Source organism: Antedon bifida, chromosome 11 (genome assembly GCF_963402885.1).
Source record: "Antedon bifida chromosome 11, ecAntBifi1.1, whole genome shotgun sequence".
Taxonomy (NCBI): domain Eukaryota; kingdom Metazoa; phylum Echinodermata; class Crinoidea; order Comatulida; family Antedonidae; genus Antedon; species Antedon bifida.
In genome coordinates, this window is record NC_136236.1 from 521,024 (window position 1) to 541,354 (window position 20,331).

General features: G+C 33.5%; 2 protein-coding genes across 3 annotated transcripts; one reads left to right on the top strand and one right to left on the bottom strand.

Moving 5' to 3' along the window:
• Positions 1–6: 6 nt before the first annotated feature.
• On the top strand, positions 7–1,848 carry LOC144856566 (uncharacterized). 2 transcript variants are annotated; one of them, XM_078714586.1, is made up of 3 exons: positions 7–384; positions 760–895; positions 1,083–1,848. In XM_078714586.1, the coding sequence occupies exons 1-3, from the start codon at positions 240–242 to the stop codon at positions 1,450–1,452; spliced, it is 651 nt and encodes a 216-aa protein (XP_078570712.1). In that variant the 5' UTR covers positions 7–239; the 3' UTR covers positions 1,453–1,848. The 2 variants fall into 2 exon arrangements, with proteins under 2 accessions (XP_078570712.1, XP_078570711.1); XM_078714585.1 differs by having other exon boundaries at positions 1,080–1,847.
• Positions 1,817–19,971, bottom strand: LOC144856565 (inner nuclear membrane protein Man1-like). The gene is made up of 14 exons (XM_078714584.1): positions 18,766–19,971; positions 15,435–15,469; positions 14,173–14,242; positions 13,925–14,019; positions 12,663–12,757; positions 12,160–12,317; positions 11,436–11,537; positions 10,174–10,249; positions 9,672–9,831; positions 8,166–8,205; positions 7,780–7,867; positions 7,132–7,240; positions 6,551–6,629; positions 1,817–6,140 (listed from the first exon to the last, which is right to left on the bottom strand). The coding sequence occupies exons 1-14, from the start codon at positions 19,967–19,969 to the stop codon at positions 5,986–5,988; spliced, it is 2,466 nt and encodes an 821-aa protein (XP_078570710.1). The 5' UTR covers positions 19,970–19,971; the 3' UTR covers positions 1,817–5,985.
• Between the last annotated feature and the right edge of the window lie 360 nt (positions 19,972–20,331).

Sequence of the window (20,331 nt, forward strand, 5' to 3'; positions counted from 1 at the left end):
ATAAAACAAAAGCAAAATGGTGGATAGAGCAGTTTAGTTTTACGATTTTGTTAACGTTAAAACGCCAGTCAGCAGTACGTCTGAACAATAACGTCGACCGATTTTTTTTTATCAACGACGATAAAAAGTTTCAACCAATCAGATACGTGCATGCCATCGATCGATTTTCCTTTTAAAAGTTTTTAAATTAAAAGTTAAAGTGTGTTTTTTGTGCCAGTTGCTAGGAAGTGTTGTTAAATATGACTGATGATCACAAAATTGAAACTTTGATTGCAGAAGTTGAACAAAATCCTATGTTATATGACAAGTCTGACCCGAACTTTAAGAACATTCCAATGAAAAGGGACATGTGGCAAGAAATAGGGATGAGGACAGGGATGAGTGGTGAGTTAGGCTACTTCCTCTATTTAGGTAGGCTTAGCTAGCCTAGGACTAGGCCTAGGTAGGTAGGTAGGCCTAGTCCTACCTACCTACCTAGGTAGGTAGGACTAGTAGTAGGCCTAGGTAGGTAGGCTAGGACTAGGTAGGCAGGCATTGAATGTAGCCTGGCATTGAATGTAGCCTGTAGGCCATTTAGAGTAGGCTATAGATAGGCATAGCCTAGGCTAGATTTTAAAATTCAATGAATTCAATTAATGAAGTACTGACGTACCACAAATCGATATTGGTGTGTTAATTGTTGTATTTGTATAAACAAAGGCTACCCTAGTTAGCTTAGAAAAGAGATACAAATAATGTAATGTTTTTTCTTTTGTTTAGGAGAATTGGCACGGAAAAAGTGGAACAATGTGAGAGATGCATTTAACAGCAGCCGCAAGAAAGTTGCAACAGATAAAGTTATAAAGAAATACAAATATGCAGATATTCTCACATTTCTGACACCACACTTCAGAGAGTAAGTACCACATAAACTAAATAAAATAATATTTAAATAAAATAAAAAAAGAGTTAGCACATTTAATGGAAGCCATATATTGATGCAGAATTCACCACTAAACACCTCTTAAGGAACTTTAATGTAATTTATCCAGCACCTCAAAGTTCTTTAATTTAACCATTTTTTTTCCACAATATTTTAGTAGCAGTAGCCTTGAAATACCAGACACTGCAAGTGAGGAAGAACACTACAATAGCGTCGTCAGTATCATTGAACACAACGAAGACGAGTATAACCACATACGACAAGACAATCCCTCGTTTGTTTCCCTAACATCGACATCCGCCCTCGCTAAAAGACGACGCCCTTCCACCAATTTTGATGCCAACGATTGTATCACGGAATATTTAGCGCAGAAGGCAAAGATTGCCGATGCGCAGAAAGACGACCTCGATTATTTTTTTTGTTCGATGGCGGAGACGATTCGACGAATGCCAGAGAGGGTTAGAATCGAGTTAAAGTTTAATATTCATCAGATGGTACATAAAGCGGAATTGGAATTATTGAAAAACTAAGTGTTGCTATGGAGGTTGTTAAGGTTGTTGCTAAGGAGATGAAGTGTGGATTGTACCCCTTTCCTGTACCGTACACAAATTAAATTTCTGGGGTATTTTATCTAAATATGATTTATAATTTCATATTAACTTAAAATTAGAGTAGCATTATATTTAAACTATAAATAAAATCTGCCTTCTTTTTAAAATGAATTTATTAATTTACACACTGTATATATATAAACTGTGTAAGGTTTGATTTGGTAGTAGGAGGCTGCTCATCGGAAATGAAATGCTAATTTTTATTTATATGCTGCACTAATTACATTGGTTACCATGGTAATATTTGAATAATTAAAATTTGATAAATAATATAGTAACAGAGTCTGGTGTATTTAATTAAAACATTTTTTTTTTCATAGAAGAGCAATCAAATATTTATGTTTGCACTTTGTTCAAAATGGATACAAATCCGAGACGGATGGAATCAGGGATCAAATATTGTACAACGACCGTTACAAAACTTCCTTTTTATTTGTTGTTATCTGGTAAATTACACAAGTTTATTAAATAAGATAAATGAAAAAAAAAACAAGTAATTCTAGCAATACAAAGGCCTATCTTAAAGACATGCTAACTAAACCATTGTTTATACAGTGATACTTGGGGCTTGTAACGACACAACGCCAAAGAATATCCATGAACATGTGAACACATCGTGTGAACACCATTGTTTGTACAGTAATAAGGGGCTTGTAACGACATGATGCCAAATATCTATGAACGTGTGACACATCATGTGAACACGATTAGAAAGCTTTTGATTTGTGAAGCTAGGTCAGAGGTCAATGTCTGGACCTAGAAACAATTTAAATTGTGTCATGGTGGGAAACGAGGAAGCATGTCTTAACTTCCATGCAAACGCACAATAAATTAGCATGACATAGTTTGGTTGTTGCAAATCAAACGCTCCCTACTGTGGGTTGTGGAAGCTATCAGAACATGGATTGGTTAAAAGGCATGACTATAATTTGGTGTCATGTTAATGTCCTTATTCTTCCCCCAAAAATATTCTTACAAAAATTCAAAATAACATTTGAACAATCAAATCAGTTTCAATTAAGTTGCATTTTTGCATGAGATTGTTATAACAGATTTTAATATACACCGACTGAAGACACCTCAATATTCTTACAAAAAATTCAAAATAAAATTTGACCAATCAAATCAGTTTAAATTTAGTTGCATTTTCAATGATAATTGAGATTGATTACAGATTTTAATATACAAAAATACAAATACAAAAAGTGCTTCAAAATAGACTGAAGCAGAGCATGATTGTTGGCTACAAAAATCAAGTTGGGATATTTACACGTTTATTTGCTGCTGCTAGCTGTAGGGGTAGTAGCATGCAAGGCCAGCAGAGAATGGAAGATTTGATTGCATGCCATGCTTTTAACTATCAAACATCTGTAATATTGGACTGCGAAATAAAATGTCTAAAGCTCTGTCTACACTATCAAACTTTGTGTGTAGACAGAAAATGTGATGTGTCCATATATGGACACGATGATGTCGTATCACTACCATATTTAGGCACATCACATTTTTTTTTGTCAAACTAGTTTGATAGTGCCGAGGCAGGGCTTAACCTAGGAAGTATGCTATGCTAACTCTCCCAAAACCAGAATTTCTGACGGCCTAAAAGGTATTTGAAATACATTCTTAAAAGCATTGGAGTAATTGGTTACCTAAATTGGTTTTAGGAGAGTTGTACTTATAATTAAATGATTATTCAGTAGACTGTATATATATTTTAAGCAGTTAGTACTGTACTGGAATCTATCAAACTTTAGGAGTCTTACTCCCTTTACACAAACAGTGTATGGATATATGTCAAACTGTTGTCAATAGCACATATTAATTCATTGTTCTTTTATGTAGTTCATCACATGATGATGATATATTATCATGACAACATTAAGTGTCAACGGTGGGTATGCTCAGTACTAAGAAATGTGTCCAGTACAACGACGAGAGCGGCAGCAGGACTTAATGGAAGCATCGTTGCTATATGTATACAATTCGCAAATTATTATATATTTTGTTTAAAGAACACCTTACTTAATATTGTACTTAATATTGTACTTAAACAAAAACAAATTTCTAAACTCCAACACAAAAGGCGTGTAAATAAGAAATGGGCGTGGCAGAATATATACAAAAATGGGCGTGGCATGATACGTTATCAAATATGCATTTGATGCTATTTGCGATACAGGAATTGGTTACTAACATTCAAAGTATATTGTACATAACATTGTATATATATAAATAGTAAGTAATTTTAAAGATGAGTTTAATGACACAAGTGGAGAGTACATGAAAATATACAAAGAACATCTTATACGGGCTAAATCATATAAATACATATTTACATAAAAATGAATAAGTTGTTTAGTTAGCACCATATAACAACATGAATATTCATTGAGTAATTGAATATATCAGTATTCTGGGTCATGAATATTCATTGGCTAAATGAATATATCAGTATTCTGGGTCATGAATATTCATTGGCTAAATGAATATATCAGTATTCTGGGTCATGAATATTCATTGGCTAAATGAATATATCAGTATTCTGGGTCATGAATATTCATTGGCTAAATGAATATATCGGTATTCTGAGATGAAACATTAACAGTAAGAGGCATTAGGGAGGAGAAGAAGATAAAATGGGGAGTGGGGCGGGGAATGTTGGAAAAATTGTAAGGGTTTGGTTTGAATGATCGACTGTATACTGAATTCAAGACATTTCAATTGTCTATTATTTCTAATCATCATTTGCACCTTATGTTTTCTAAATCCAGGACCTAGATACAAAATGTGATTGAGGCAACATAAATGACATAAAAAATGCTTCCGATACATCATTCATGTACAGTCAATAACATAATAAAGGATTAACAATGGGCACACATTTCTGGATGACCTGCAGTGGCATAACACATGGTAAAAAGACCATAGTTTAGCAATCCTAAGGGGGCCTTCAACTCTGGGCTGCATATGCTCAGGGGCCCCATAACCTCTGGAGCCCCTGGGTTTATCTCATAGCCATCACGCCACTGATGACCAGCTAATGATCATTTACATTGTTGCTTTAAATTCAATCAATTCTAATTATGATTACATATTACTTCTATATAATAAAAATCTAATCGTATCACACACATAACACACCGACTGTATAGGCAATATACAGTTGGTTTTCATCCTTATATCATTCCCCTTTCTACAATCTAATATAATACAATTCAATGATTCATAAATTAACGCATTATGACAAATTACAAAGACCGTAAATGATAAATTAGCCAAAAAAATTCATTATCACCGTGTATGACCAAAGCATAGGGAATAGCTAAGAAATTTGGGAAAAATTATGGGATTCTACTTGGATTATATTAACAATGGACTTAAAAAACTCTGGTTCAGGCAAAATTAGGAGGTGGGATTGTACTAGAGCATGATATTGTGTATATATACAGTATAGAGCTCTGTCCACACCATCAAACTGTATGTGACAAATACATGTAATGTGCCCAAATATGGACATGATGTTGTCAAATCACTAGCACATTTGGGTACATCACTACCATATTTGGGCATATCACACTAGTTTGATAGTGTAGACAGAGCTGTAGGTTTGCCCAAGACCAAGCATGGTATTTGTAATTAGCCAAAATCAGAGGTAAGATTATTTAATCATGGAGAAATTATTTAGGTCCTCTACAATTCAATCTATTATGTGATTATACTTGATCAAATAATACAAATAGATTATAAATAATGCAGAATTGTTAGAGATAACCTATGACCTCTATATCAGCTATAGCAACAAGATTGATTAGTAATAGGTTAACCTATGACCTCCATATTGGCTATAGCAACAAGGCTCACTAGTAATAGGTTAACCTATGACCTCCATATTGGCTATAGCAACAAGGCTCACTAGTAATAGAAAAACATTACTGTTTTCAAAAATTGTTGTTCAATTTGAACCATAAATATAAAAATTGATCTTGTAAGGATTGCTTGAGACAGCACAAAGATTACGGAGCAATGGAGCGTAACAAACATCTGTGCATGACCAATCAGCAACCATAAGCAAGGACCAGGTTTGAGAATTGTTCATTACGCTACTGTGCCAGTAGGTAATGCCATATTTGGGCAATAGTCCTTTATCAAATATGGACACCAACCAGGTCACAAAATGGTCACATCTATTGGTAAAAAAATCTTACCAGTAACAATTTGTTGATACATTACCAAAGATGCGTTTAATTTAGTGACATGCTATTTAACTATCGTTGCAAACCAATAGATATTGAATGGAAATCTGTTTATCACCATTCCATCAAAGGCCGGCTGTCATCACATTTTAAATGCTCATGAATATTAATTAGCATATGCAAATGTTGACCAATTGAAACGGTTTCTGGCACTGCTCATTCAAAATCTTCTGGTTTATTGGCGACTAAAGTTGATGACTTATGTTGACTCAATAGTTGGCCTTGCAAAGTCCATGCTTGAAAGCGATTGCTTTTTACCAGTAGAGGGCACCAGAGGGGTCACCATGTCACGCGCTGACGGAAATCGGTAGTAATATCGATCTGGCTTTAAGTACTTTACAGTTACTAGACGACCTGTAAAAAAAAACAACAAAATATTAAAGATGCTGATGTGAAAACAAGGAACAAAAAAGTCTGTAAGCTCTGTCTACACTATCAAACTAGTTTGACAAAAAAAAGTGTGATGTTATATGGTAGTGATATACCCAAAAAAAAAAACATTTACTTTTTATTTTAAAAGTTGAAATTTGTTTGATTTGATACATTGGGCACCATTCATCATTATAATATGAAACATTTCAGACAGTACATTTGAAAAATCAGACAAATTAAAATTTAAATATACACTGGGCGGTTAAGAGTTTCTCTGTGTCTTTACATTTATATATTACATAGCTTAAGTAAATAAGTTATATTTCCCCTCTAAGCAGGCAATATCTGTATAATATATACTGTAGAATAAAAGATATGATAAGATATTATACCATCAAACCAGCTGCCCTGGAGTGCTCTATAGGCATAGCTAGCTTGCACAGGGGTCTCTATCTTGCTATACACACAACCCTAAAAAAAGAGGAAAAATCACAATTAAATCAAACATTGTTATATTTGAAACTGCCATGTTTAGATAGCTCAGCTGCAATCTATGCTTAGTACAAACTCAGACCTTGGCTTAGCACAAACTCAGGACTGCACTCAGCACAAACTCAGGACTGCACTCAGCACAAACTCAGGACTGCACTCAGCACAAACTCAGGACTGCACTCAGCACAAACTCAGAACTGCACTCAGCACAAACTCAGGACTGCACTCAGCACAAACTCAGAACTGCACTCAACACAAACTCAGGACTGCACTCAGCACAAACTCAGGACTGCACTCAGCACAAACTCAGGACTGCACTCAGCACAAACTCAGAACTGCACTCAACACAAACTCAGGACTGCACTCAGCACAAACTCAGGACTGCACTTAGCACAAACTCAGGACTGCACTCAGCACAAACTCAGACCTACGCTCAGCACAAACTTCTTAGCATAAACTCAAACTAAAAATAAGTACTTACCTCTGGTGAGTTTTTATCGACTGCAATATGGAGAACCTTAACACCATCTCCAACCTTGTCTAAAATAGCATCTTCTATTTCTACCTGCCAGTCATTGGTGTTTGATTCTCTGTAAACAAATACAAACAAATCAACAATATAAACATATATAACCACTGTGTTTTATGAAAATATTATACAATACAAACAAATCAACAATCAAGATAAATCAACAATATAAATAAATGTTTATAACCACTGTGTTATATGCAAATATTAATAGTAATACACACAAACAAAAATGATTTACTTAAAAAAATTGTAATTTAAAGCAAAAAATTGTTAACTGTTAATACTTTTTCTATGGAATTGATTAATTTATCAAAACTTACAAAATGGTATGTATAAAAAAGTACGATTTAATTTATTTACATGTTTTGTATGGTTCTTTTTTTTTACTATCTACTATCTTAACATTTATAAGTTATTTATTTAGAAGTAGTAAAGTGTAAACTAATGAATAGTTACAAAGTAATTGTTTCAATAGGCACGCCAACATATATTATTTATCGCAATATAAAGGGTCAAAATTTAAATCTTCAAAGTGCAAGATCCTAAGCCATCACTCACATACTATGAATGAAGACTAAAATAAATAAATGTTCTTACAATGATTGGTCAAACATGTTGCGTATCTTCAAAAACTGAGTATAGATACCAGGAGCCGTCTTCACTGCCGTGTCCAAGTTCTCAAAAGCTACAACAAGAAACCTTTGATTAGCACAGCATAATTATTATGATTGCATTCAAGATGTAAACAATACAAAAGGCTACTGACATTGGTATAGTCAACATTTCTGGAAACTTGGCCTCCAAAATGATTTTTAAAAAAACTTTCTCAAAACTTGGCCCAGTTGTTCTAGCCTAAGGTTTTTCAGACTGAAAACAAAATTACTTATGGAGAAATTTGGAAGAGTTTATTTAAAGAAATTTGGAAGATTTGATTGAATTTAAACTGTTAATTTAGACACAAAAAAATAAAATAACTACCTTACCTTGACCCTGCCAAACTTTGATTTTGCCCGACTTCATATCCTGCGAGAAAAAAGGAAGACAAGTTTTATTATCAACATCATCTTCATCCGAGGAAACCATCGTCTCCGACGAGATGGGCACAGCACTAGCCATCATCAAAACCTTTACTACAGACAAGGAAATGTAGTGGCCTGGATATAGAATGTGATGAGGAGCATACCAGTACTACGTCTACTCTTGAGGCCTGCATCTAGGCCAGTAGCCACTATTTATATTGTCTCATTGATATGTCTGTCTAGACAGTCATTGTATTACTTACTTACAGCTAATGAGTCAAATCTTTTGATATGTATTGTTTGTTATTAAATCTATAATTAAAAGATTAATACCTCCTAACTAAAGCTCTGTCTACACTATAAAAAAAGTGCGATGTGCCCAAATATGGTAGTGATATGCTCAAATATGGTAGTGATATGACATCATCATGTCCATATATGGGCAAATCACATTTTTTGTCGCATAAAGTTTGTTAATGTAGACAGAGCTTAATACAATATTAGTGCCACATTCCATTTTAACACAACATTGGGAGGGAGTGAAAATAATATTAACATCATTAATGGTTCTAAATTAAATACAAATAATTAAACAAACATTTCTTATTATCTATGTACTTTCTATTTATTTAAACATTGACAGATTTCATTTGAATAATTATAATTATAAAATGTGTATGAAAGGTTTGTAATTGGTAATTTTTCTTTCTCGCGTTCTCCCTTTTTGGCAGTACATTTTAGACCTGTACCGTTTAAGGAAAATCAGATAATTTTATTGTAAATTGTTAATAACTTACAAAAAAAAAACTTCACAAAAAAGTTAAAAAAGTGATTCATTGAAATGAAGTCAAGGATGACAAGATAACGGAAAGAAAACAGACAGACAGACAGTCAAAGAACTTGATTATCATGACAAGATTATATCTGTCAAGAACAGGTAAAAAAACTGTTGGTTTAATATCAGTATCATCTGGTATACAGACAGAGGCAGTTAAAACAACATTTTACTGATTCTTAATTTGACTCCAGTGTGCTTTCTTTTCCTCTTTTTCTTGTTTTTAAATTTTTAAATGTGTTTTGAACTGTATATTGATAATTAATTGTATGTAGTTAAGTTCTTCTGGGCCCAGACATTTCATGTTATGGTGACTCTGTTGCTTTTGGGGTCCCAGGACATGATATCGAATAAATAAATGAAATGAGAATTCATGATTCAGCTAAAATTACATTACATTAATTGCACTCCACAATACATTCAGGGGTGCTGTAGGTGTGCTGTTTGTATTTTGGTGTGTAGAAGTTTACCAAATTAAAGTGTGTTGTAAATCACACTCCTAAATTTAGGAGTGTGTTAGGTGAGCGAGTGAGTGAAAAGGCCTGTATATTCCTTGTTTATGTATTTTAAATGTATTGTTGAATGAATAAATAAAAAACAATAATACGTTGTATTGAGTTAATTGTTAAGCTTACCGTTTCAGTTGTCGGTGTAAAAGAAACAGCCGTTTGCGGTTGCAACCACCGCCACGTAGAGAAGACTTCTCCCACAATGCTTTGTGTCTCTACTCTAACTCTTGATTCTTCGGAGTTGATGTAACGGACAGCTCTGTCCCAAACACGCTGCCTCGATTTCCTAAATGATAAATTTAAATGTTTGATAAATACTGTAAATGTGTAGCATACTAAGTTGTGTTAAGTTCATGCTAATTGGAGTAAGTATTAAGTACTTCTGTATAATCTTATTACAACAACTAAGTAGACTTATGGTGATTAAATATTGGATGAATTTGACCAGTGTGAACAATATTATGCATAAGTAGGGCTCCAACATTCATTCGTTTATACACATTCGGGGCTACAAAATAATCAGCAACCATATTAAGGTCAATCACTTTGACCAGTGCGTATAATATTATGCATAAGTAGGGCTCCAACATTGATTAGTTTATACACATTCAGGGCTAGTTTCTTGTACCTTTCTGAGGGCGGTATTAGACGATCCCTGACATGTGGTATAGCTTGACATTTATCTCCGTTGATTTGTAAGAATTCTGTACAAAAATAAGAAGTTATTTTAAGGACATTAAGATCATACATTAAGCACAGTAAACTCTCTATTAAGGGGACACCTTTCGGGACTCACAAAGTGTTCTCCTAATAAAAACATTGCCTTCGTTTGACTGAAAAATGTCTCTTTAATTAATAAGAGTGTCCCAAACCCTCCATGTACTTTTCCTTTCATTCATTTTATTATTTATTCGGTCTATTTCAGTACAGGTATATATATATAAAAAAAAATGAAATTGGGGAGACCAGGGTCAATCTAAGTGAACCTAATCACTGTAGCTGAGCCGTGACACAGAATACAGTTAAAGCGAATCAAAATGAATGTCGTCAATTAATGCAGCACCAAAGTTCAAATTGGATGTCTATTTTATAGTGCAAGTTCACCAAATTCAATTATGTCCCACTCCTCTAAACCTTAGACCAAACAAACCTAGTTAATACACACAAGTTAATGACTGGCACAATTACCTGTCTAGACTATTAATAGCAGCTAAAGCTAGCCAGCAAATCTACAATTAATACCATTATTATAGAGCATGTGTAGACTGTATTAGTCACAGAGGGTTCAAGTTACACTTCTTATTCAGGCCAATTTGAATGGAGTCAATTTATGCATGTTACCATGGTAACTACACATCCTGTCATCATTGTAAAATGCAACCAACTGGAATAAGTGTTTTATTAGTCACATTATTTGTACTTTTTTTAAACTGGTTCAGCTGTCAAAATGCATGTAAATATCTTAATCATCCAATCGTACAGTATAGTGTAGTTCAACCAATTCCAATTTAAGGATGGGTCTAAATATTGCTGTGACTCTTTATTAAGCTCTCTGTACACTATCAAACTAGTTTGACAAAAATGTGCCCAAATATGGTATTGATATGCCCAAATATAGTAGTAATATGACATCATCATGTCTATATTTGGGCACATAACATTTTTTCAAAGTTTGATATTGTAGAAAGAGTTTAAGACCTTAAGGTCACTTAATGTGTGTTTATCAACGTTAACATTTTTTCTATTGTACTCATTACATAAATGTTTACATTCATGTCAATGATAATGATCCCATGTATGTTATTATGTCTTACCTATAATTCTATCTACCAGTTGATACATTACATTCATGTCAATGATAATGATCCCATGTATGTTATTATGTCTTACCTATAATTCTATCTACCAGTTGATACATTTGGCCGAGTTTTTCCTCCTCTCTCACTTGCCTGCGTTTAATGAATACGTACACACCCCACACGATGAATACAACTATAAGCACAAAGCAGTTATAAAATAAATATTAAAAGCTTATTAAGATACAACAACATTGGGCCTGTAGTTAGTTACCTGGGTCAAGTTGATTCTTACACCCCCACCCATAGCTAGTGATAACTGTGCCCAAGGAACCAACTTACACAGGTAAATAACTAAGCCACAACAAGCACAATATTGTGTGTTGTAATCAAGACTAGTTTTTAAGCAATGATTTATGCTAAAAGTTTATGATTATTTAAACAACAGAGGGCAGCATACACATAAATGACATAAACAGACTGAAACTCTAAACATATCATGGCCTGAAAAAAACTATGATTACAATGCTTTATGGGGCTGGTGCAAAGCATCCTGGGACTGTAAAATGTCAGCATTGTGAGGACACATTAAAATATATGAAGTAAAGCAATGTATTAGCTTGAAAAAGCTGAGAGAATCTAGATGTTTTGGTCAAAATACATTGACAATCCTGCCATGTGTCCTCACAAACCTTCAAACAATGGTAACATATTGAATTGTTAAGTACATGTACATGTGTCCTCACAAACAATGGTAACATATTGAATTGTTAAGTACATGTACATGTGTCCTCACAAACAATGCTAACATAACGCACCTGAACCGAGCAAGAATAAACGCACGAATACATAAGAAATGGAACGTGAAACACGGCACTTGAGGGGCATGATGGGATGCGATGATTTCAACCATTTAACTTCTTCCATCATGAACGTCTTGGTAACGTGGTTCACTGGTCCGTTGTTATCATAGGATCTGCAAATAAATAGTCGTAAAATAATACTTCATTTGGTTTATTTTATACTAAAATAATAAAAATCTTTCTTTCCGGATATAGTTATTTAGAAGATCTGTTGGTGCCTTAACTGAAATTTTTACTATAAATGTGACAACAAGTATGGGATTTGGAGAGAACCTGCAATAAAAAAAACATAACAAATTATAGAATTAGTAATTGAATTGTAATAGTTTGTAAATACTGTGGAGTAGTTTGCATCAGGGTGTTGAGTAATTGGTCAGATGTTTTGCCCTACTCTGATGTAATTTGTACTTTATACTAAGTAATTCTCGGGTGGTAATTGTTTGCTGTCATCATCTGACCTTAGACCCCATTCAGGGTGTTCAATGATGTTCTTCAGCATGTCTTCAAAGTGTTGCAAAGTATCAAACACCGACTGGTCTTGTTTTAACGTTTTCTAAAAAGCAAAACAAAAACCACATGTTAACAAGGATGAAGAACAAAAGTAGAGTGTGAAGCATTAAATTCATTTTTCCTTCCAATAAGTTAGTCGCAATTTGATCAGAAAAGACAACATTACAAGTTCATTAAAGTTTTTGCGCGCCAATGTGACAACTTATTTACTATAGTCTGAAAGTTTACACGAAAACAGTTAAAATATTTATTAATAGCTTATGGTACTAGGAAAACATTAAACTATAGTGTCTGAAAAAAAAAACCACAGAAGGAGGTAATGTTTATTAAAAGTATTAGTATGGATACAAAATGAAATGATACGCATGGCTGTGATTGAAAAGGAAATCATTTTAACAACTTCCTAATTGTAGTAAAGATAAAAGCAGTTGTAGCAGACTGTGTCATGAATTGTCTGGTCCTTCATTAGTCCCCTCCTTCTGCTAACTTTTCTGACTGTTTTACTTATCGTTTTGATTTAGCTTTTCACTTTTTTTTTGTATATCCATTGAGATCCAGCCACTGATACCCACAGCATTGTCATTTTTTCAGTAATTTGCCTTTGGATTTGTATCTGCATTCTATCTATATTACTAATCTATATACTACTACTACTACTAGTAGTAGAGTCAGACTTCCATTTAAACATTTTTACAGAGTACCTAGTGTACTTTTATGGTTTAATTTGTACTGTACAACGTTATGATTAAATCTTTTCAGTTATCAGATACAGTAATGTGTGTCACAATTCTTGACGTTGTTTAATGTCCCCTCCCATTATTACCCTATATACTACTATGACTTCCATTCAAACAATTTTATAGAGTACCTAAGTGTACTTAGTGTTTAATTTGTACTGTAGAACATTATGGCTAAATCTTTACAATTATCAGATATACAGTAGTAATCAAACACATTTCTTGACGTGACACAACGGCAATAAAGACACTACTAATTACTATCTTATGATGATTATAAACACTTTATTAGAAAAGATAACCAGTCAAAACACTAACACAACAACACTCAAGCGAACTAAAGCAGCGAGGGGCAATCAGCCTCGCTGGGACGCCAGGTGGCGCACTATAAAAACAGTGATAACACAATAGGAGACGATTTGTTGGCGCAAGATGACATTTGAACATTAAAAATCATTTTTAAATTTACTTACCGAAATCTCAGTTTTTAAGAATTTCCTAGCTTCAGGTAACGACATGTTGGATTGACGAGAGAACTCTCCTGTACCACTTCCACAGAAATAATCACCTAATCATGGAAGAAAAATGGACAAAAAATTTTTAAATCAGTGTTTCACTGAAGTGCACAGTAGTCGTTGATTGGAGGAGGGACTTAATAATTAATTTAATTTTTGAGACACCTGTATGTAAATTGATATTATTCAACGAATGCCCTACTTACCTGCCACATTGCCCAATCCTTTATACAGGATTTCTACCATTGTCACAATGTGATTCCCTTTTAAGCCACACTGTCAAAAAAAAAATATATATATAAAATAATTACATCTATTTAAAATATCAAAATCCCAGATATTTCCAACGAATACAGTACATACTTTTTGTAATATTTTAAAATTATTTTCTTATGGTTTAAAAACAGTTTAAAGAAATTGCAATCATTAATGTAAACATTTAACATAGGCAATGATAACATGTCTCATGACTTATAAACATAATATAATATGTTCATATCTATGAGTTATATAACTCAATATTATTTTATGAGTTTACAGTCTAATGCAGTCTGTTGCTGCTGCTAATGTATATTTTATGATTTTACCAACTTTTTTTCGCATTAGAAACCAAGAACATTACAGAAAAGGAAAGATATGGTTGAGTGAGTCTTATTAAATTGGGAATATTTCTGGTTTTTATTAATCACTTCAACTTTAACTTTCATTTCAATCGATCAAAGATCAAGATAATGTTAACTGTATCTGCTGCTCTTTTACACTCCATATCAAGGACTCTTAATTTTTCCCTTCAAACTTATCTTTTCCCACCGGAATAAATTCAGAATCGACCTTTGATATGGAAATTTGGGATGGGAACTGTATCAACAGGTTCAGTTGGGAATTAGTAGCTTACAAACATAGTCAAGTGAATTTAATCATTAATATTATTGCCAAACATTATCATAAAGTAGCAAAAATTAAAAGACATTTAAAAATGAATAAGGTCATGAATATATTATTTGCCAATTCACACAAATATTTATGTTTACTTTGTGAGCTGATGATGCTAGTGAAAGACAGTGTTATCAATGATGGGCAACAGTATACCCTCTTGATAATACAATATTTGCCAAATCACACAAAATGTTTAAATTTATTCTGTGTGCTAATGATTAGAACGTTCCCAAGTGGAAATCAGTGTTATACAGTAAATGATGGGCTACTGATACCCTCTTGAAAGAAGACTAATTAATTCATAATCAATCATTTTAGTTGTAAAATCACACAAATGTTTGGAGTTGCAATATTAATCACGCTTTCGTTTTGGGACAGTAGACGAAGAAGATGGTAAGTTAACAGATCATGAAAAATGGAACGTGTATTCCGTCCACGTTACAGTCGTTATGGTCTGTTAAAATTACCGTCTAGAACGTTTACCCTCTCCAAACGGAAAGCTCGCCAAATTAATATCCAAAATAAAAATTACCAGAGGATCCTTGTTAGCACAGATCTGCAATACAGCTGAAATAAACAAATAAGTATTTTGTTAAAAAGTTATAAATGAATTATCAATGACATTCAATAATCTATAATCAATTTAATAATCAATATGTCAATCAATTCCACACTGAAAACAATCCAAGTATAAAACAACTGTAATCATTTTAACATGTTTAGCAAATTTAGGAATAAAGATTGTACACATTTTTGTAGAAGCAAGCCAAGTTTTTCAAAATTGTGTGACATTATTATTTTAAACATATGCCTAGAAAATAAATACATTATCCTTTTAAACTTCAAAAAATTGCATTTGGGAAAAAAATAATGTGTCAATCCCAACACAGAACAGGATACAAACTCTTAGTGTGTTTCCTCGCACTGATTTTGATGTAATTTGGGAGAAAAACACTACATCTACTTAATCTTATAGTCTACTGTAAAAAACAACAAAAAGACAGCAACTACTGTATTGTAGTAAAATTGTTACAATCTGTATTGTGAATTTTGAAAAATAAAGGTAAAATTTTGAGAAAAAAACCTACAATAGACAGACATTTAAAATTGTATTTGATAACATTTTTAAATCAGCAACTTGATATTTAAGCAGATGTTGTTTTTGAGTTGTGGAACAGAGTGTGTCAACTGAGCAGGGATGATCAAACTAAGTTATCAAGGGGAAGCAACGTCACATGACTCCTAATGAATCTTTTCCATGTTAATTTAATGTCTGTTGCATGAAATATAAATACTTCCTCAATTGTGAGCAGCTTGCAAAAAACACAAACAAGAAAATATCAGAACAATTATGACAACAGTTGTAAACATTTGGAACACCTTGGGAACGAAGGAATATAGAATATGGACATAAGTATTAGGGTACACAGTAACTGTAGTATGTGGTTTGATACAGTATATGTACAATACTGTACAGAAGCACCACTGAAGATTCCTCTTGAAAACGAGCCTCCCAAAATAAATTAAATAAATAATAATTCAATTTAATAGCGCAAAATGCAGGGTGCCTCTAATATGCAGGGTGCCTCTAAGCGCTGAACAATCAACAGAAAATGTTATAAAAGAGCAAATGTATGTTTAAGTAACTATACTTATGTAGTTACAGTTACTGTACTTAACTGAACAGAATTATAATTATAAAATCACAAGATAAAATCCCAGGCCGTCATCATTTCCAGGGTTGTGTTTTTGAAAATTGAAAGTCAGTGTTGTTGCAGACTGTTTTCTTTTCATACACATATTCCCTTATTTTTATAAAGTAAATTTTATATTGAATATAATTTGTCCCAATTGAAAATGAATTAAATAAATTATAAAAAAATTCCCACCAATATTAATTGTGAGGCATGGAAGATACAGTAGTGACTGAATCCTCAAACTACAGAACACACTGTACAGTACAATGGGCCCCAGACATACTGTGTTAAAGTGATGAGCATCATACAATACTGTATATTAATTACAATAGACAGTAATAATACAGAGTGTACTGTATATTACTATACATGAATAACCTATTATGACTGTCTGGGACAGAAAATGTGCATTATTACAGTGGAAAAGTTTAGGTTAAATTAAACAATAAAGGCAGTTAAATTTTAATGCACTGTATTAAAATTTAAGTACACTAGAATCTAATAATCTAAGTATAAGAACCCCTGGTTCTAATCATATGCAAGGCTACATTAAATTACTGTGGGGATTTCCCTAAATTATCCCATGTTGCTACACATTTTTTTTTATTATTTCATATTTTATTCAGCAAATGAAGCCTTCTCAGACGACAACACAGCACACGCAACTGTAGGTCCTACCTCAGCCTAGCTTGTCGCAAATCGAAAACACTTCGTACGCAAATTAAAAGACAGTCAAAGCCATGATTTAAAGAGTCACTACCACCTAGTCTTTGATTTAAAAAAGAAGCAATTTTGTTTTCTAATAATCAGCAGGGTTTCATTTTGATAAGAAAAAATGTTTTTTAAGTCTAATGTCTACTACAAGCCCGGCTAACACACATCATTAACATTGCTATTTGCACAAAGGTACAGACATCATGGTAGGCAAAGCATAACACCATGCTGGCCTGGCTAGACATCTACAATTTATTATACTAACTGGTATATTGTGAAACGAGCAATGAATTTTCCAAAAGCAATAATAAAAGAGAATTTGAATTTTATTAATATACTGTACTGTAATGTTTAATCTGCATCACAATGATATTCATAGTATTACCAGTGACTGTATACTTAATAGGCCTGCCGCTGTTCAAGCTTAGTTAATTTAAGCACTAAGTTCGCTTATTGCTACAGTATACTCTTGTGGGTACTGGTAACCAGCATACCCGGGTAAATTCCTAATTCCTGCCCAACATGAATGTACAGTAACTTGTTGCCGGTAAAATTTCCTTTCCTCATTTTAAAAAAACATTTGAAATGGTACAATATAATTTGCTATAAGATATACTGTATAAAACAATGTAATTCATTTAATAACTCAGTTGTTTATTTTAACTAAAGTCTTCTTGTAATTAGCAAGTGATCATACTGTACACTCTTAGCATGTTTGTCAACATTTTACAATACAGTCTACTGTATAATGTGTTTGTTTTGTACATTCAGCCTATAAAGTTGCCATCTGAAATCAAAGTGGACTTTTACAATTCACAGTAGACAACCAAAGGTCAAATGTTATCATCTTATCAATATTTTTTATACAGTATATAACAGTAGCTTCCCTATATGATGACATCATTCAATAAATACCAATTGACTGCTTTCTGGTTATAAAGCTCTGTCTACACTATTTTTGTGAAAAAAAAAATGTGATGTGCCCATATGGACATAGTGTAGATAGAGCTTAATACATTTGATGTGAAAATGAACTTAAATATGTTTTAAAAAATGAAACAAAGTGAATTTTAGAATTTTCCGACATTTCAGTTGGGTTGTTACGCCAAAACTGCCTTCTTGAAGACGTTATTAACGACCAAAACGTCAAGACATTCTTGCATTTATATTCTTATAGAAACACATGGTTTGTCTAGTGTAGTGAATTTGCAATAAACGGTAAAGTGTTTATTCACCAAGCAAACCTAAAGCTCTGTTTACACTATCAAACTAGTTTGACAAAAAAGTGTGATGTGCCCAAATATGGTAGTGATATGAGATCATCATGTCTACATTTGGGCACATCACATTTTTTTCTTAACATAAAGTTTGATAGTGTAGACAGAACTTTAAAACAAAACGACTACAGTATAGTACAACATAAAATATGAAAAATAATGCAGTTATACTTACTAGGAGATTCCGTGTCTGAACCCATGCTAAGATAAACAACTGTCAAAGTTACAAAGAACAAAAACATGAACACCAACAGCATCATTGAAACGTAATGTCCGTATTTTGAAGCCCAAGTTTTTGTAATGTTCTCCTCTGTTTGGAATTCACTTTCCAATTGTCCAGAATGTTTGTGATGGTCACCGCCGCCGCTTGCAACATGGTTAGCGGTTTCAGAAACATGATTTGCCCCTCTCTCTTTGGTTGAACGTCGTCTCAAGGACCGCGGTGTACGGTTTTCGTAAACAGAAACATTGTCAGACGAGGCCGACGTATTGTTCGATTTGTTATGACTGCCGTGTTGTGAAATGTCAGATGATCTAGTTTTAATCGGGGTACCAACTTTCATCGGAGTACTAGTACTTGAGTCATTTTGTGAAATAGATTTACGACTTGTCGCTATCAAGGTACTACTGCTAGGCCTAGCCCTGGATATTTCGGATTTATCTGGCTTATTACTGTTCCTCATTGGAGAACTTTTCATAAAAGTTTGACTTAAAATACTGGAAGAAGTAGAAACAATATCATCAGATTCACCCTCACCATTTACGGCTTTCATTTCATCGATATCTGAATCTGAAAAATCATCATCTTTTGAATTAGTTGCATGATTTTTATTATGCCTATTTGTGTTTGATAAAAGAGTACCAACAACTTGCAGAGATCGCCTGCCCGATCGCCGTGTCGCTGTACTACTTGTTGTACTTGCAGCCTGATGATTTCCTAATGATCGTCTGTTTCTTGTTGTGAGTTTATCTTTCAAAACGCCAAGGCTAGGCCTAACATCCAAACTTTTAACTGACGAATCTACTTCATCTTCGTTTATGAAATCCTTTATGTTTCGCTGCGATCCCCTTTTTCGTAGGCTACCTACTCCATTATCGTTTACAACTTGCGTGGCGGTGACAGACGGTCTGGAGCGACCTTTCCGCCAGCTTGACTTGCCCTCCTCCTCATCGCTTTCGTCGGAACTGAAGCCGATAAGGGGTCGGTTGGCTACGGGCTTATTTTTGCCCTTTTTAGCCACAATCTTTTTTCCAGATTTTAAAGTATTTAACTTTCTAATATACAGACCACGAGTAGATGCTGTCACTGGCCCTGGATCAAATCCTAATCGTTTTAATTCAGCACGAAGCTCAGCGTCCGTTAGCTCTGTGTCCGCCATGTTTCCTTTCAAAAGGTGACATTCAATGCCCCGGATGTAATTTGGAGGAGCCCGCGATCGAGAGAGCTAACCACAAAAGGGGCTTCCTACAGAAAAGTTAACCGCAAAAGTTTTTTGATGCATTTGATTAATTGCAACTGCTGCATAGCAGGCAAAACCCGATGAATTGAAATCAAAATATGTATATTTAAATAACTTTCGTTTTAGCTATTGATAAACTGATGATAATGGCAATATGCGTTTAATGTAATATATTATAAGTTATCTTGCAATCCAATTAATTGATATCTAAAAAAAACATGATACATTTTCACAATTTAAGCAGTATCAACTTTTGTTAGTTTATGTCATACTATACAAAA

Excerpts from the sequence above, each read along its gene's own strand:
- LOC144856565 (XM_078714584.1), bottom strand. The coding sequence starts at position 19,969 with ATGGCGGACACAGAGCTAACGGACGCTGAGCTTCGTGCTGAATTAAAA. Across the intron at positions 14,243-15,434 it reads GTGCTAACAAGGATCCTCTG|TGTGGCTTAAAAGGGAATCA; the intron begins GTAATTTTTATT and ends TTTTTTTGACAG. Across the intron at positions 7,868-8,165 it reads CAAAGTTTGGCAGGGTCAAG|CTTTTGAGAACTTGGACACG; the intron begins GTAAGGTAGTTA and ends TTCTTGTTGTAG.
- LOC144856566 (XM_078714585.1), top strand. The coding sequence starts at position 240 with ATGACTGATGATCACAAAATTGAAACTTTGATTGCAGAAGTTGAACAA. Across the intron at positions 385-759 it reads GATGAGGACAGGGATGAGTG|GAGAATTGGCACGGAAAAAG; the intron begins GTGAGTTAGGCT and ends TCTTTTGTTTAG. Across the intron at positions 896-1,079 it reads CTGACACCACACTTCAGAGA|TAGCAGTAGCCTTGAAATAC; the intron begins GTAAGTACCACA and ends ACAATATTTTAG.